Raw genomic sequence first — 19,476 nt, 5'->3', positions numbered from 1 at the left:
TTCTATGAGACCAACGTTACTCTAATGTCAAAACCAGGTGAAGACATTACAAGAAAGGAAAGCTACAGACCAATAATGACCTTAAATACAAGAATAGTCAACAAAACATTAGCAAATTGAATCCAACAATGTATAAAAAGAATTATATACCACAGCCGAATGGAATTTATCGCAAGTATGCAAGACTGCCTTAACATTGTAAAAAAAAAAATCATAATCCACCACTTCAACATGCTAAAGAAGAAAAATCTTATTATCATATCAATCAATACAGAAGACTGCACTCGATAGAACCCAAAATCCATTCATGACAGTGACTCTCAGAAAACTTGGACTAGAGGAGAACTTCCTCAACATGATAAAAGACATCTTCAATGTCACAATAGTAAGATTTTAAGACTTACTATAAAGTTATAATAATCAAGACAAGTGGTATTACAGAAAGAATAGGCATATAGATCAATCAAACAGAATAGAAAAAAATGGAAACTGATGCACAAAAAATGTAGTCAACTGATCTTTTTTAAACATTTTTATTGATGTAGGAATATAAAGAACACAACATTTGCCAAATCAACTTTTTTGTCAGATGATCTTTGACAAAGGAGCTAAGACAATTCAATGGAGAAATGATAGTGTTTTCAACAAAAGGTGCTAGAATGATTGGACGTCTGTATGCAAAAACTACACAGTCACTGTACCGAAAAGAATTGATCCACGTTCAATCATTTCAGGAGGTAGCTTATGATCAAGAACTGATGGTACTGAAGGAAGACATTCAAGCTGCACTGAAGACATTGGTGAAAAACAAGGATTCAGGAATTGATGGAATACCAGTTGAGATGTTTCAACAAGCAGATGTAGCACTGGAAGTGCTCACTCATCTATGCCAAGAAATTTGGAAGACAACTACCTGGCCAACCGACTGGAAGAGATCCATATTTTATGCCTATTTCCAAGAAAGGTGATCCAGTGGAATACAGAAATTATCAAACAGTATCATTACTATCACACGCAAGTAAAATTTTACTGAAGATCATTCAAAAGTGATTGCAGCAGTACGTTGACGAGGAGCCACCAGAAATTCAAGCCAGATTTAGAAGAGGACATGGAATGAAGGATATCATTGCAGAACTCAAATGGACTCTGGCTGAAAGCAGAGAATACCAGAAAGATGTTTACCTCTGTGTTATTGACTATGCAAAGGCATTTGACTCTGTGGACTGTAATAAATTATGGATAACATTGCAAAGAATGGAAATCGCAGAACATTTAATTTGCTCATGAGGAACCGGTACATAGATCAAGAGGCAGTCATTCAAACAGAACAAGGGGATACTGCATGCTTTAAAATCAGGAAGGATGTGCAGCAGGGTTGTATCTTTTCACTATACTTATTCAGTCTGTATGATGAGCAAATAATCTGAGAAGCTGGACTATATGAAGAAGAATATGGTATCAGGATTGGAGGTGGGGATTAGTAAAGGATTGCTGTGCTTAGTCACTTTATGGATCACTCTGAACTTAAGTAATGAAGTAACACAGAGAAAGTCTCAAATGATAGATTAACCCAATGCCGTCAAGTTGATTCTGACTCATAGTGACCCTACTGGACACAGTAGAACTGCTCCACAGGGTTTCCAAGGAGTGGTTGGTAGATTTGAACTGCCGACCTTTTTTTTAGCAGCCGAGGTCTTAATTGCTGTGCCACCAGGGCGCCAAATGATGGATCATATGCTTCTTAAATAGATTGTGAGCCTCTTGAGAATAGGGGTTTTATTGCATTCATCACTCATTATGGATTCGTTGAGTGAATGAATGTTTTGAAAAGTTTATCAGTTTAGATTTGCTTTAGGTGCATGTAATGGAAAACTCTCACATAATAGTGTCTTAAACAAGATAGAACTTTTTTCCCCCTCACATAAAAAAAATCAGACATAAGAAATCCAGGGCTGGTATGATAGCTTCACAATATTGTCAGGGATACAAACTTATTTCTGTCTCACAACTCTGTAGTCCCTAGGATGTGACCATAATCATCATGGAGCGAGACGGCTTCTAACACTGTTCTTATTACAGCCATATTCCAGGCAAACTTGGACTGACTCACAAGAGCTAATTCTGTGCACTCTTTCCTACACCATGATTAGCGATGTTACTTTAGTAGCTTGATATCAGCCATGGTGGGAATAACTTACACTACAGAAATTGGCAAACCCTATAAATCAGGGATTTTCTTCTTCTTTTTTTCTCTTCCTGGAGAGTTAGTTTACCAGCACACTACTGGGACAAGGGAAATGAAGAAGGCTTCATTAAATTAGGAAGGCTTCTGTAAGACACATCTGATGATATTCCATTAGCCTGGACTTAATCACATGACCATATCTAGCTGAAAGGAAGGTTAGAAAATGTAATTTTTTTCCCTCCCACTGAATAGAAATGTACCCCGCCAAAATCAGTTTTCTCTTTTAAAAGGAAGATGAGAATAGAATTTGGGGTAGGCAACTGGCATTTTCTGTCAGAGAAGGGTACCTATAAAACCAATTTGCCCTTCCTTTCTTTGAATACCTCCTTTTAATCATTTTAAGTGTGTATTTTTCTGTGTGTCTCTCTGTGTGTATATTTGAGTATGTGTGTTTTGGAGAGTTGTGGGAAGTTGTCATTGATATGAATAGAGGGGAAAAATAGAAAAGTAAACATAGGATTATAATACCATTATTTACCCTTAGATGTGTTAATGGAAAGGAAAGTTTCATATCAGTGAGAGTGATATTCGTATTTACTACCTCCTAGTTTTTTTTTAGTTTGGGTAGTTTGGGTAGTTTTCATGCTAGGAGAGAACAAGGGAATACTGACTGGTTTAAAGTCAGAAAAGGTGTGCATCAGGGCTGTATTCTTTCACCATACCTATTTAATCCATATGCTGAACAAATAGTATGAGAAGCTGGACTGTATGAAGAACGGGCCATCAGGATTGGAGGAAGACTCATTACCAACCTGTGTTATGCAGATGACACAACCTTGCGTGCTGAAAGTGAAGAGGACTTGAAGCACTTACTAATGAAAATCAAAGACCACAGCCTTCAGTATGGATTACACCTCAACATAAAGAAAACAAAAATCCTCACAACTGGACCAATGAGCAACATCATGATAAACGGAGAAAAGATTGAAGTTGTCGAGGATTTCATTTTACTTGGTTCCAAAATCAACAGCCATGGAAGCAGCAGTCAAGAAATCAGAAGACGCATTGCATTGGGTAAATTTGCTGCAAAGGACCTCTTCAAAGCGTTGAAAAGCAAAGATGTCACCCTGAAGACTAAGGTGCTCCTGATCCAAGCCATGGTATTTTCAATCGCATCATATGCATGTGAAAGCTGGACAATGAATAAGGAAGACCGAAGAAGAGTTGATGCCTTTGAATTGTGGTGTTGGTGAAGAATATTGAATATACCATGGACTGCCAAAAGAACAAACAAATCTGTCTTGGAAGAAGTGCAGCCAGAATGCTCCTTAGAGGCAAGGATGGCGAGACTGCATCTTACATACTTCGGACATGTCAGAACGGATCAGTCCCTGGAGAAGGACATCATGCTTGGCAGAGAACAGGGTCAGCAGAAAAGAGGAAGACCCTCAATGAGGTGGATTGACACAGTGTCTGTAAATATGAGCTCAAGCATAACAACGATTGTAAGGATGGCTCAGGACCGGGCAGTGTTTCATTCTGTTGTGCATAGGGTCGCTATGAGTAGGAACCGACTCGATGGCACCTAACAACAGCATCAAATTTTCATGCTAAGGAGCCCTGGTGATGCAAAATTTAAGCAGTTGGTTGCTAACCGAAGTGGGTCAGCACATCAAATCCACCATCAGTTAAGCAGGAGAAAAGACCTGGTGATCTGTTCCTGTGTAACGACTACAGCCTAGGAAATCCTGTGGGGCAGTTTTGCTGTGCCCTCTAGGGTCGCTATGAGTCAAAATCGACTCAACAGCACACAACAAAAACAAGAGTTGTACTGGGATAAGCTGCCTGTAGAGGATAGGTGTTGTTTATAGTATGTCCATGAGTTTCAAATAGAGAAGTTCTTCAGATTCCCTTTTAACTAAAAGAGTTAAAACTCATTTAAGAAAATGAGTTTTATCAAAATGAAATCTTATAATTCAATGAAACATGGCTAAGAATTTATTATTAAGCATGTACTGTACGCGGAACATTTTACCAAGGTTCTTCAGAGCTAGAATCAAAACTAGTCCCTCTCTTTAAGTGACTTTCAATGTCTTGGGAGTGAAGGAGGGTGAGCTGATAGCAGGCAGGAACATAAATGTAACAGCATACATGCCATAGAGTTTCAAAAAGTAAATGTCATAGAGTTTCAAAGGAAGAACCTGAGACTGGAGAAATCAGGAAAAGGTTCTCAAAAAAGTGACATTTGCAATGAACTGTGAAGAGTGGGTAGATTCTGACAGGCTTAGGTGAAAGAAGAAGGCTTCCTAGTGAAAAAATAAAATATGAGCAAAGACAGAACAACAGAAATCATAGGTATATGTGAGTAGATTCGTGGCTGTTTGAAGAACAGCAAATATTTCAAGAAAACAAGAGTGTAGGTGATAAGGCTAGAAAGGTAAGTTTTGGGGGAAATTATAGAGGACCTTGAAATAGAGTGTGAAATTATTCATAACATTTTTAGATATTAGGGAGTCATTAAAGGTTTTTTTAAAAAAAGAGTGATATTTTTGGAACTATAAGAAGATTAATTCAGAGGCATAATGTAGAATGAAAGGAACAGAATGTTTGAAAGTAATCCATTAAGAACCCTTGTAATAATCTAAGCAAGAATAACGAGGAATTAATTTGGGAAGTAGAATTGGGAAAGAATAAATGGAACTCATTGCAGAGATATGTACGGTAGCATGGCTGAATGGTCTAAGGTGCTAGATTAAGGCTCCAGTCTCTGCAGGGGGGGCGTGGGTTCGAATCCCACTGTTGCCAACTCTCTAACCCTACACCTTTGGAGGAGCCCTGATGGCACAGTGTTTAAGAGCTCTGCTGCTAACCAAAAGGTCACCAGTTCAAATCCACCAGCTGCTCCTTGGAAACCCTGTGGGGCAGTCCTACTCTGACCTACAGGGACGCTTTGAGTCGGCATTAACTTGACCACAACAGGCTTGGTTTTAGGAAACCCTGGTGGTGTAGTGGTTAAGAGCTATGGCTGCTAACCAAAACGTCTTCAGTTTGAACCCACCAGGTGCTCCTGGAAACTCTATGGGGCAGTTCTACTCTGTCCTATATTGTGACTATGGGTCAGAATTGACTTGATCGCAATTTTTTTTTTTTATTGCAGAGATATTGTCAAAGTCAAACGAATAGATCTTTGCAACTGATTAAATATATGTGGGTAAGATAGAAAGAAAATAATGGTTTTATAAGCAAGTTTCAGAAATTTTTAAATGATTAAACACCAAGAATTGGTCATTATTAAAATGATAGCATACAATTTAGGTCAAGACTTAAAGAATTATAAATAGCAATATACAATTAGGAAACTCAGTTATTAGTATCCAACTTGCAGTAATCTGCCCATTTAGCTGTACATTAACACATTTAGACTTGTGTGCTTTCGATTCCAACTCATAGTGACCCTATAGGACAGAGTAGAACTGACCCACAGGGTTTTCTAGGCTGTAATCTTTATGGGAGCAAATTGCCAGCTCTTTTCTCCTGCTGAGCTGCTGGTGGGTTTGAACCACTGACCATTCGGTTACCAGGGAGCCTTAACCATTGTGCCATCAGGAATCCTCAAATTTAGACTTAGCTGTTTCCAAACCTTGGGACCAAACATTTTTTTCTACTCGAGAGACAAAGGTTCATTTATTTGGGTAACTCAATATCAATTCATAACTTTAATGAAAGTCTCATTCTAACCTTTTGCTCTATCCTAGCAATTAGGCTTTTGTCTCACTTGTTTCTGTGACAAATCTAGGCCAGCTATACCAGAATCCAAATTACAGTAATTCTAGGCCCATTTTAAAATCCTGCTAAGTTCCTAAGTTTTTTATAACATTAGGACCCTTATATACTTTTCTTGTATTCCAAGAAATTGGGCTCTGGCTTCTTATGCATTGTTTGAGGTCTCCCTCTGTGCTCACTGACTTCTCTTTTGCCAACTAGCTACCTCTCTATATCTCTGCATAATTTCTTCTTTTATGTTCCATATTACTATCTTCTACTTGCCAGTTCAGACACCATATACTACCACCTTGCTCCACATTCTCTGGACTCTCTCACCTCTTACCTGCCAGCTCTCTTAAGACTGTCTTCTACCTGCAGGCCTGGCCTAAATTTCATCATCTGATTCTGAATGGATGGGTCAGTTCCCAGATCTTAGTCCCTCCACACTGTGGCAGAACCAAGTCTTTGCAGTCTTTCTCCTTCAAGTAGTTATCATAATAGAACTCCCAATTTTCTCCCCTCTCAACCTACGATTTGACATATTAATATTCTTTTTTTTTTTTCCATTTATCATTCTTGCTACATTGGTGATAATGCAGAGACAGACAAAAGTTACGTTAAAGTTCAATTGTTCTGACCGATGAAGAAATCCTAATATGCGTTTTCTGAGTAGCATCTTCGCCTACTGATAAATTTTCACATCTTAACCTACTTCTTTTTTTTATTGAGAAAATATCTTCTACAGTCACCTGTTCCTCTTCCTTTCAGCTCAGTAACTTGATACACCCATAATTACTTGACTTTCTAAAAATGACACTTTCCTAGTAGTTTTCGTTTTATTTTGTTTTTCTCTGACAGAGACTGGTTTGTGTTAAAGGAATTTGAAGTTCCTGAAGTGGCAGCTTATGCCAAGCTTACAAAAATGCGTGTGAAAGCTTTAAACTGGAAATATTAGCTAATTTTTACACAGAAGGAAGAAGGTGTTCTTCTGGGGCCTGCAGTTCAGTGGAAAGAAAAATTTAACACAGCAGGGGACAGCCAATTAAAACTTGAAAGGAATGAATAATGTATCCACTAAGATATAGAATCTCTTCATTAATTAAGAACCTGTGCTCAGGATAATGTGAATTATAAATTCACAGGCCATTAAAAGAGCATGAAAAATGCTTTAGGATGTGACGAATATTATGTCGAACCTGATTAGGAAAACAAAATTGATAACAAAACCTCTAAATGTTATAATTTAGGGAAATATTTTAAGATCCATTAAAGTGACATGGATTTTTAGGCATGGCCAAGTCTTTATTTAATAATGTTCTCATCGAACCAAAGCCATGGTGGTTACAGCTCCCATGGACAGTCTCGGTGGGTTCATTAATGTCTGCCGTTTGGGAAAAGGGCTAAAATTGTTTCATAAAGAGCACAGCTTCTTAGACAATAAGAACACACAAAGGAAAAGGCTCTTAAAATAATGGGTTTATGAAATATATATATATTTTTAATTGGTGAGTATATTTCTGACTTTTTAGAAATTCTTTGGATTATATTCTCTATAAATTACTTCAGTTTGTCCCTCATCTGGAAGGACAAACCACTTAAATCATGGAGACAGGGAAGGCCAGCAAAAACTCTTGAATGGCCTGGAAATTGAGATTGGAATAGAATTTCTTTTTTCTCATTGTGCCCTGTAAATGTACTTTATTGTGTGTTTATGTCTGATAGGAGCATTTTTTTTCTTCCATCATGTGCCTTTTTCCTCTTCGTGGCTGACTCTCAGTGATACTTTTGCCTGTTTTGGTGATCCTGACTTATGTTTGTATTTCCAGTGATAGATATTACTGGCCTACATTTGCCTTATTGTTGTTAGGTGCCGTCGAGTCAGCTCCGACTCATACTGACCCTATGTACAACAGAATGACATACTGCCTGGTCCAGCATCATTTTCATGCTTGCTGTTATGCTTGACCCCACTGTTGTAGCCACTGTGCCAGTCCATCTCATTGAGGGTCTTCCTCTTTTTCACTGACCCTCTACTTTACCAAGAATGATGTCCTTCTCAGTGACTGATCTCTCCTGATAATATGGCCAAAGTATGTGAGACGAAGTCTCGCCTCCTCGTTTCCAAGGAGCATTTTGGCCATACTTCTTCCAAGACAGATTTGTTTGTTCTCTTGGCAGTCCACGATATATTTAATACATTCATCTGGCCAATACAAAGTAGAATTCACTTTCCTTCTCTTCTGAGTCCTTAAATTAATTGGCCTTCATTTTATTAAACAGGTGTAAATTTTAGTTACCATAGTGAACCACAGTTGAAGTAAAATAATGATGAAACAGTACAAGGTGGTGTTTATGAAAAGGCCAATTCAATGAGATACTATTAAAGAAGGCTCCCGACCATGTTAATCCATAAGAAGTCATCCAAGATATATATGAAGAACCATTAATTAGATGACGATATAATAGCTACCATGGTGACACAGTGATTCATAGCTATAGCTGCTAACCAAAAAATTGGCAGTTTGAATCCACCAGCTACTCTTTGGAAACCCAGTGGGGCAGTTCTATTCTATCCTACAGGGTCACTATGAGTTGGAATCGACTCGATGGCAATGGGTTAGGTTTCTTTTTTTTTTATTATTCAATAGATATGAAAATGTATACAGCAAAGGCAATACTTCACAGGGCATCTCTTTGAAGGATTACACTAAAATCAACACTATTATCAACTGGTCTAATCGTAAAGTTTTGAGTTAATAATGACTCAAGACATGAGAAATAAATCAGTTGGGTTTCACATTATATGTTAAAGAAGTTAGAATATTTTAAGTATCCTATATCGAGTCCCCAGGTGGTGCAAATGGTAACACGCTCAGCTGCTAGCTGAAAGGTTGGAGTTTCAAGTCCACCCCGAGGTGCCTCAGAAGGAAGACCTGGTGGTCTGCTTCTGAAAAGGCAGCTATGAAAAACCCTGTGGAGCACAAATCTACCCTGACACACATACGGTCGTCACGAGTCAGAATTGACTCACAGGCAACTGTTTTTTGTTGTTTTGTTTTGTTTTTAATATGAATGAATTACCAAGCAAATCTTTTCTGCATATAAACCCAAACCAAAGCTTTTGCCGTTGAGTCAATTCCGACTCATAGTGACCCTATAGGACAGAGTAGAACTGCCCCATAGGGATTCCAAGGAGTGACTGGTGGATTCAAACTACCGACTTTCTGGTTAGCAGCTGAGCCCTTTAACCACTGTGCCACCAGAGCTTCTCTCATCATATACCAAAAAAAAAAAAAACAAACCCAGTGCCATCGAGTCGATTCCGACTCATAGCGACCCTATAGGACAGAGTAGAACTGCCCCATGGAGTTTCCAAAGAGCGCCTGGTGGATTCGAACTGCCGACCTTTTGGTTAGCAGCCGTAGCGCTTAACCACTACACCACCAGGGTTTCAGCACTCATGATTTATTGCCAAACTTTCTTTCAGAAGGTAATTGTCCATGGTAAAATTCCTAACCTGTTTTCTGATAAACTAAATAAATATCCTCTTTCTAAACTGTATGAAATCTACTGAAATTGATTTCATTTGCATCTAGTAACTTCCGAACCCCCTTTACATATGTTCACTGCTAGATAGATATGCTTACCACTTTTATTGTTTGTTGCTGTTTCTCTTAAATTCTGTACCGAACACATACATCTTTGGGAAGAGAATATATACATTTTCAGCACCTGTTTTCTTTGTAATACAAATTAGGTGTCTAACCAAGCAATATGGGAGTAAGAAACTTCAGCTCCTTGACCTAGTTAAGCTTAAATTTGCTTTGTTGCCTTTAAACTTCCCTGAACAATTTTAAATGAGGTCCTCTAAACTCTTCATGAAATAAAGTAAAATTAATACTTAAACCTTAAGAACATTTAAATATTCAAAGTTTCACCAGGTGGCTAAGGCTAGAGCTGGCTTTTGGTCTTATATTTAATGGGTTATTCCAAACCCTAGATGTTTGGGTGATGATTTTCTAAGAGATTTTGGAAAGTATCTACATGACATTCTTTTTTTTTAAGGTGTTTAAGGTTTCTCATACAAAGAAATTTAAAGAGCTAATTTTTGTTTACTTTTGTTACAATAATTTTTCTATTGAAATTATTCTTCGTTGTTATTCTTTCATGGAGAGACCAAAATTCTTAGGTAACTTTAACTCTGTTGGTGTATTATAGTAGAATTCACAATTCAGTGTACCACTCACTAAACAATTTGTTCATAAAAAGGCTTTGGCTGAATGCATGGTATAAATAGGACTTATGTAGCAGGGTATTAAACCTTACCTTCTCAAGGGTATTTCATTGTAATCAACTGAAGAAAAAGTCCTATAATTTCATTTGGCTCTCCTCTTTCCAAACATAATTTTGAGACACTTCCTATAATTAATAAGAATTTTCTTCAAATGATTGATAACAAAAGTCTAACTTTAATTACTGTACTTTTCTAAATTCTTTTAATGTATTATAAAAAGATGATTACAGATCACACCAAAAAGGAGGTTAGTAAGTAGGGAGAAAGAATTTAGTTTTTTGCTTTTATTTCAATTTTAGCATGCATTCTTATTTTTTCATGGCTTTTCTTTGTTTTCCTCACAATTAAGTCTGAAAGTGTATATTCTGCTTTGTGGTATCTAACTACTAAGAATTAAAATAATTAAGTACTATAGTTTTATAGCTTACTAAAGTTGTTATGAATTCTTAAAGCTTTCCTTCATATTACCTAAGAGATATAATAATGTGACATGTGGGTTATATATCCAGCTCGTAACCCTTGTTTTACGTTTTATAAGATTTTCCTCCTGGCTCTGTCAGTGTAAACGTCTACTGTGATGGAGTCGTTAAGACGACAACTGAAATAAAATACTATACGACAACAAAGGAGATGGCATTTCGAGTGGCAGATCCAGGACATGGAACATGTCAGGTAAGTTGATCTTTCCATGAAGTTAATAATAAAGTAAGCTAAAGAGCTAATGTGGGAGAAAAGAACGCATGCTTTAGTATGAAGTCTAAATGTTGGTTGAATAAGAATGACTTATTGATCAATAGGAATGGAAGAAGCCAACCTATGTGGTACATAGTTGCAGATAAATTAGTTTACTTATGTCAGATCATTCCAGATAATGTCAATCGAAGACAGCCTCTCCATTTCAAAATAGCTTTCTTAATGGGCTGGTTTCAAGGCTGTTACAGAGCAGATAAAGAGAGAAGGATTAAAGAGAACTCTTAAGAAATTAATTTCCTCTTTATCTGGCTCTGGACAGCACAAAATAAAAGGAAAGTGTTTTGGAGTTAAGGAGTCAGACAAAGCAAGAACACCATCAGAAAGGGTGTGTATGGTGTTAATCTAACTAGACATTGTTATTTTCAAGTGGAAATTTCCAAGCTCAGTAAATGTTTTTCTTTGTTTCATTTACCACAGTTACCTGCTAGTGAAAACTATTGCTTTATATTAGCAAGGTTTATTAGGAATTCCAGAATAGCTAAAACTTTGTGAAATGTATGCAGAGAGGCATTTTGAAGCCCAAGGTTTTCCTCCAATGTAACAAGGTATTATTTAGCAATGATGTGTGGGTGAGGGGTTTCTGATTTCCTCCAAGGGCCCTTGTTTGTGACTTTTTCCTGGGAACACACATGCTGTGAATGCCCTATCCTCATGGGTTGTAGATGTAATCATCGTACTTTGATTGATCTTAAGCCATTACTTTAATTTCTGCATTATTTATTTATTTATTGTTACCTGGCCCTCTTTCACTGAGAGGATGTTTGCTTAATCTGGAACGGTTATCCTTTATGTGTTTATTGCATCAGGTTTTTAGTGAAATAAAGGTCCATTTTTTTTTAGCTCCCTGATAACCAGAATTATAACCTTGCTTAATTGCCTTGCTTTGGGGAAAAAGGGGATGGCAGGGGGGAGTAGAGGTAAAGAAAGGGGTAGCTGAATTAAACATTGTGATCTTCCAGTTTCAAGGGAAAAAAGCACCCTATAAGATATGCAACAAAACCAACAGTGATAGTGATGTTGACAGGTTGTCATGAACTCATATGTTGAAACTAGTTTGGAATTGGAAGCTTTGTTTTTTCCTTCATGTGACACATTTTTCTATTAGAGTTCTCCTTTTGAATGACATATTTTAGAACAATAAAAAAAAAAATTAATGGAAAAGGTAAAACGTCTTAGAAAAGGACAGAGAGTAAAATACCATTTGTCCAACTCAGGAGTCTGAGAACATTTGACAAAATTGTAATTGTAATTGCAAAGCAAGAACAAAAGTACTAACGTGTGCTTAAAATGCAGATGGTTTTGTTTTCTTCTGACAAGACTACCTTGTCTTCTACTTTAAAATTTTTACTCATAACAAAAATATTAATAAAAGTAATATATTGAATTATTAGTACTCGGTCACCATAGAGAAATCATGTGAAATCTGTGTTTTTCTCTCAATAATCCTAGAGTTTATAAAAGAATTTCTCTTATCATTTAAAAGCTATTGGGCATATAGCAAAATGACTACTCTGTGAATTTGAGAAAATAACTGGTAATGAGAAATCTGGGTTTGTTATTTTATTTTTAATGACATCCGTGAGGTCTTAGAACACTTTCCTTGAGCTGGCTTAATTGTCTAACCGCTTCCTAAATTATTTAAACTTTTTTGGATAGATATTCAATACTAACACATAGCATCATAAAGGTACAATTTCTAGAATATCACCTAAAACAGTAAATTTAAGAGAGATTCAAGTGGAAAAAAAAAAAATCTAAAGCCCAATTTGGGAAGATTATTAGAATTCAAGTACTAGCAATAAGAATACTACTAAATTCTATTTAACTGAAATAATTAAAACCTTTGAGACTTTCATCCTATTTACGAAAGTGTCTTGGGGCAACTAAAGTTAACTTCGTATAGGAACAGCGAAATACACTATAAAAACAAAATTAGGGCGAAATGCTAAAAGAGTATAGCAAGTTTGATTAAAGCATTAGGATTCTATTCAGTAAAAGTTTTTGAAATGCTCCTGGTACCAAATCAGTCTTCTTAGTTACATTTCTTATTAGCAAAAGGTGTTTTTTGTATTGTTTCACATATTTATCAATTTGCATTTTTTATATTCTACATATGAAATCTTATTTTCATCTTCATTTGAGGTGCACTTAATTTCCAGGTTCTTAAAATCATATGTATTATTCAATCTCTGGTTTGCTGCCTGCACATATTTAATACAAAGTGTAAAGCCAGATAGGGATGGGAGTAAGGAAAGGTACTACCTACTTATAAACTCTTATTTCACAAGAATTCCCCAGTGTGCTTTTCTCTGCTGTTAATAGTTGCTGTAAGGTTAGATTCTTCATTAAGTTAAAGCTTAGGTGTGAGCAGTTATCTTCCTTAAAGAATTCTTCAGGAGATCCTTCCTACCGAGAGATACAGGAGTTCCCCCAACCTAGGGTGCCAGTTTTATTAAGTTTCTTTTTTAGGTCCTTGTTTTCTTGAAAAGGCTGATGGAAGTCTTTCACTTTTCATCAGCAACTATTGATAAGAGGTACAAAAGCATCTAATCTCTAAGCCCTGCATACCATAACACCAGCATTACATAAGACATTCCCTTGCTATAGACTTTCAGTGGCCTATTGGATAAGGTTCTAATTCCTTTTAATGCCACACAAGACTGTAGGGCCTCAAATCTTGCCAGAATTAATTTCTACCACAGCATCCCCACCATATCATCTTCTCTCTCTTTTTTAATATTAAGTGAAATTCACATAACATAAAATCAACCATTTTAAAGCATACATACAGTTCAGTGACATTAATATATTCGGAATCCTTGGGTGGTACGGTTAGCACGCTCAGCTGCTAACTGAAAAGTTGGAGGCTTGAGTCCACCCAGAGGTGCCTCAGAAGATAGGCTTGGCAATCTGCTTCTGAAAAATCAGCCAACCAAAACCTGTGGAGCACAGTTGTACTCTGACACACATGGGATTGCCATGAGTCAGAACTGACTCGATGTTAACTGGCGGTGGCAGTAATATATTCACATTACTGTGCAACCGTTACCTTTATCCAGTTCCAAAACATCTTTTACCACCCCAGAAGAAACCCTTGCACTGATTAAGCACTCAGCCCCTGTCTCCCCTCCTCTCAGGCCCTGGCTGCCACCAATCTGCTTTTTGTTTCTCTGGATTTACCTATTCTGAATATTTTGTATAAATGAAGTAATGCAGCGTGTGACCTTTTATGGTGACGTCCTTCGCTTAGTGTAATGTGTTCCGGGTTCATCCATGTTGTGGCATGCAGAAGTACTTCATTCCCTTGTATGGCTGACTAATATTCCGTTGTATTAATACGCCACATCTTGTTCATTTGTTTGTTGGAATTTGAGTTGTTTCTACCATTTGGCTATTGTGAATAGTGCTGTACAAGTATGTGTTGAGTACCAGTTTTTAATTCTAGGTCATGTGGTAATTCTATGTTTAACCTTTTGAGTAACTTTCAAACTGCTTTCTCCAGGGGCTGCACTATTTTACATTCCTGCCAGCATTGTACAGGTTTTCTCATTTTTCCATATCCTTGCCAACACTTGTTAGTTTCTGTTTGTGTTTTGTCTTTTTCATTATAGCCATTCTAATGGGTATGAAGTGCTATCTATTGTGTTTGTCATCATGTTTTTTTAATTCTATGATTCATATGTTCTAGTCACCTAGAATTGCTAATTCTTTTAAAATACATTATGCTATCTCAAATTCCACAGTGTTATTCATCTTTGCACACTCAGTATCTTTCACATGGTTATTTCCAAGTGTATGGGATGCAACTAACATTTGTTGAATGAGAAAAAAATAGAAAAATACTGGTACTTTCTTCTTTTTAATGTTATTTGAATAGATAAGTGAAAATTATAGTATGGGCATATAAATTATGAGATGAAAAAGGAATGAAAATGTCCTCTTAAAATTACTTTTATTTATCAAAGTGGTACATAAACCGGATGATTGTAATAGTAAGAAACTCTCAAAAGGACATAATACTAGAAACATGTTCTGTGAAATTTTCTTCATGTTATACATCAGCAGTGAACTATACTTAAGTATACTTCTTTAGTGACATTTAGCATCCATGCAATTCCAGCCTTGCCTTTCTTTTGAAATATTAAGGACATGTTTACTATTCAAAAATGCCTGAAATCTTACCTCTCTTTCAAAAGGCTGCAAATTCTCTGTTAGACTGCATGGCATAGAAGAATTAGTTCTGGATAGGGTTAGGAAGGAGTTAGATTTTTTTTTTTTTTTACTAAGCAATCACTTCACAGGAACTCAGTTTCCTTAGTGCTCAAGGAATTCCAAGAAACTTTATACTCAAATATTCTATAATTGTTCACTGGAAAAAAAAATCCTTACTTAGATTGGGGATTATAACCATTCTGCATTAAAGAGGATTGACTTGCAAGTATGTGGGCTCTCCATGTTCCCTTTACTTCAATGTTTGTTAGTGCTTCTCTCTAACTCTTCGTCCAGAGAAGAAGCATGATTTGAGTTTCATGTCTCTTCTATCAGTTGCATTACTTGTTTCATATTTCTGATGAAAAACTTGAGATGATTAGAGAATGAATACTCAGAAGAAATGTAATTTGGAAATTTATTTCTGGATTCATTTATTCATATCGTTTGTGTCAATTATTAGAATGGACCAATAAGAATAAGGTATACCTCTTGAAGCTTGTATTTTACTGATAAAATAATTGACACTTGTTGTTAGCTTCCATCGAGTCAGACCCTGCCTCATGGTGAGCTGTGCATAAGATCAGACTAGAGTGAACCATAGAGTTTTCACTGGCTAATTTTCAGAAGTAGAGGTTGCTGTGAGTTGGAATCGACTTGATGGCAACGGGATTTTGGTTTGTTTTCTTCCTAGTCTCTCTTAGCCTGGAAGTTCCACTGAAACCGGTTTAGCAACACACGTCTCCTACCACAGAGCCTTTGCATATGCTCTTCTCGCTAACTGAAACATTTTTCCAGTCCAATCGTTCACTCCCACCTTCACCTAGTAAATTTTAATTAATCTTCCAAATTTTAGCTTCCTCTTCTCTTCCTCTTTGAAGACTTCCTTAACCTCATATATCTCCCCATGTATCCTTCTTGTAACATTAATCACATTCTAACTTGAAAGGTTTTTTTTTTTTTTTAATTATTATTATTTATATCTGCTTCTCATTTGAATGCAAGGCCAATAAGGGCAGAGAAACTATTTTTCCCCATTTGATCTTCAGGACCAAGTACAATGCCCAGCACATAGATGATCAATAAATATTTGTTGAGTGAATAAATGGGAGAATAAGCAGATTTTATACTTTAAATTTCGCACCTAACCTCATTTTGTACATCTATCAGAGCCACTTGTTCTGGGACCAACAGCTTCTTGATAGCATAGGCACAGCCCTTCTTGAGGAAGTTATAGGACTATTAACTAAAGCAGCCCTGCTTCTGACAGAAGCCGAAAGGACAAGGCAAAGAAGGGAAGGATAACCAAAGGAAAGGATGGTATGAATAAAAAACAATGTCTGATTCTGCTGTACAGCTTATAAACTACTTCCTGAAACAACCCAAAAAATAATTACAAAAATGTTCCAATAAATCGTGCCACCATTTAGAGAAGTCTTTTTGGAAAGACATTTCTTTGACTATGTTAGTGCTATAATTTATTACATACTTGACAGTAAGTTGTTACAAAATGCTTGCTAAAGGGAGCTGAGGGTGAGGAAAGGCATGGTTTTTACGATTGCCGTATTTAACACCGACAATAGACTTGCAGCTTTTTTTTTTTTTTCTGTTGGTTTTCTTTCATGTCATTAAATATTTCCATTAGTGAGTCTGTTCAAGTTTGGTAAAATGAAGCTTTGAGACTTCCTGATGTTATGAATTAGCAATATAATAACGGAGGTCAAGTTGAAAAATTCAGCACAAAGAATCAAATCAGCGGTCTAGAAGAGTTTTTTTTTTTTTAAAGTTTTTATTGGAATTCTTTTCCTAAATTATATTATGCGTTTTGCACGATTGATGGAGATGGCAGAAAGTTAGTTGTCTCTCAGTATTTCTTTTTTGTTTCTTGCACGATAATATAACATTTATCTGCAAACATGGCTGCCCAGTTAAAATTGCATTTTCTGACTTTCTTGCAGTGATGCGCGGCCCTATGACTAAGTAATAGCCAATGGTATCAGTGGAAGTGATCTGTGTAACTTTCAGATCCTGTTTTTTTTTTTTTCCCCCCCTTTTGGCTGGCTGGAACGCAGACTCCAGAGTGATGAATGAACTGTCTTGTACCATGAAGACAATGCTAGAAGGAGCCTGGATCCCTAAAACCAGGGAGCTTTATATCGGCCCTGGCCTGCCTCCTTCTAGGCTTCCTTTAAGCCACTGTCATTTTGAGCCTCTGTGTTAAAATAGCCAAACTTCCATTCTAACTAATTAGAACATAGGTGTTATTAGCCATTATTTAAGAATTTAGAAAGAAAATGTGAGCTAATGTGTTTGTGGAACCAGAGGACAAGCCATTTCTGGAAGACAGCTGTGCCAGGAGGGCTCTTTAGACATGGGCACTTTCCTCTCAGTCACAGTGTATTACATTTCGTGGGTTGTTATATGTCTAAGAGCTCACATCACAGTGTTTGGAGAAGAGGGAATTAACATTTACTGGAGATCTGACATATATTTACTCACTTAGATCCCCTAATAATTCTGTCCGGTAAGTATCATTAAGGCCATATAGCTAACGAGCCCTGAGCAGGCATTTAAACATGTTTCTCAGATCTCAAAACTCGTTTTCTTCTCATTAGAATGTAATTTTCATGTAATTTAAAGAGATTCTACAGCTATATGGAGTATCTAATAAATAATACATCTAAAATCATTTAAAAGAAGTCGAATTATCTTGAGCTTTATATTCTGACCTTTATTTTTGCATAGGTACCAACGCCAAGAAATGACTCACTCAAAACTGAGAAAACTTAATATGACAAAGGAAAATATCTCTTTTTTTCGTAGACATTTTTACTTGCTTAGATTATTCTTTTTATTTAACTGCTTGGAGTTGAGTACCCATAAAATTAAAAAAAAAAAAAAAAGGAGGAGGGGCTTTGCATAAAACAAGAAAGTACTTGTTTTGCTCTCTTACCTATCATTTGTTTTACAAGCTGCGGTAGGAAACTTTGTTTAAGATACGTTATGTAAACTATTTCTCAGATTTCCTTTTAAATGGCGATTTTGGCTCTCTTTCCCAGCAGGCATTATGAACAATGAACCAAATGCAATGGCTTTCCTTTCTTTTACTTAGTGAAACTTGAACAATGTAGCAATGTGTTAGAGCAAGAAGAACCAGGCTGTTCTCAGCTCAGCCTCTGACTTTGCTTTTAGATACCTGAAGGTACAAAGTGAAAGGCCACAAATATTTAATGAATTTTGACTCCTATTGTGAATATTTCAAAATCCTCCTATGGTCATTTCACTGAAATTATTTCTCCTGTTGCTCAAAACTCTTGTTCATGGCTATCTTTCTTTACCCAACCCTCCCGCTTTGTCTTAATATTCTGTAGCAGATCTTAACAGATTTCTTCACCAAACTTTAATGCTTTAACCCCTTTCCCATTGTTTATGTTTACTACTGAGGCTGGGAAAGCGAGATTCTTACATTTCTTAACCACCCTTGCAGCTAGAGGTAGCGATGTGAGACAGTTTTGGCCAAATGAGACATAATGAGACACCTTTGGAGTTACTGCTTTTCTAATTACAAAAGAGAAAGAAAAAAAGAAGATAGTAAAAGAAAATAAACCTGGGTGGCACTAAACCCCTTTCTCACTCCCCCATTTTGTAATGCCTCTTTCCTCCTTTCTGACTAAACATTAACATGATATTTAGAAGCACAATGGCCAACTTGAAAACATGGGACCTATATTTCTTCTTCACGTTACTGGAATATCCCCACCCCCCTGCAGTCAAGTCCATTTCAACTCATGGCAGTCACAGGTGTTTCAGATTAGAACTGTGCTCCATTGGGTTTGTAATGGCTATAATGTATGGGAGCAGATCAGCAGGCCTTTCTTGTGCAGTGCCCCTGAGTGGATTCGAACCACAAACTTTTCAGTAAGTAGCTGAATGCAAACTGTTTGTACCACTCAGGGACCTTCCTCAAATATTAGTTCATATTTACTCTTCCCTCCATGGTTCGGATGTAGTGTGGTACGTAACGTGTTTAAAGTGTGAAAGCATAAGATAAAAGCCCTATTTACCACTTATTAGCTGTGTGATTTTGGGTGTTAAAAAATGTTTTTGTGTCATGGTTATCGTATGTATAAAAACAGACATTAAAAAATCTAAGTTGTAGAGATGTAAAAAATAGATATAAATTAAATATAACCTAGCACATTGTACATGCTCAACATGTGGTTATTGCTGTTGTTGTTCGGTGCTGTTGAGTAGATTCCAATTCATAGTG

The 19,476-nt window shown here is 36.6% G+C and overlaps 1 protein-coding gene and 1 non-coding gene across 8 annotated transcripts in view; both read left to right on the top strand.

Moving 5' to 3' along the window:
- Positions 1-19,476, top strand: part of BANK1 (B cell scaffold protein with ankyrin repeats 1) — a 375,144-nt gene that overhangs the window by 95,839 nt on the left and 259,829 nt on the right. For all 7 annotated transcript variants that reach the window (XM_064285499.1, XM_064285500.1, XM_064285498.1 and 4 more), the window contains one exon: positions 10,783-10,916. In XM_064285499.1, the coding sequence (XP_064141569.1) occupies positions 10,783-10,916 (134 nt within the window). The remainder of the gene's footprint in view (positions 1-10,782; positions 10,917-19,476) is intronic.
- TRNAL-AAG (transfer RNA leucine (anticodon AAG)) lies at positions 4,906-4,990 on the top strand. Its single transcript has one exon. It is a non-coding gene; the product is annotated as a tRNA-Leu (tRNA).

The sequence above is a fragment of the Loxodonta africana genome, chromosome 5 (assembly GCF_030014295.1).
Source record: "Loxodonta africana isolate mLoxAfr1 chromosome 5, mLoxAfr1.hap2, whole genome shotgun sequence".
Lineage (NCBI taxonomy): Eukaryota > Metazoa > Chordata > Mammalia > Proboscidea > Elephantidae > Loxodonta > Loxodonta africana.
The sequence above is the reverse complement of the archived record's forward strand: the minus strand, read 5'-3'. Positions and strand labels throughout refer to the sequence as shown.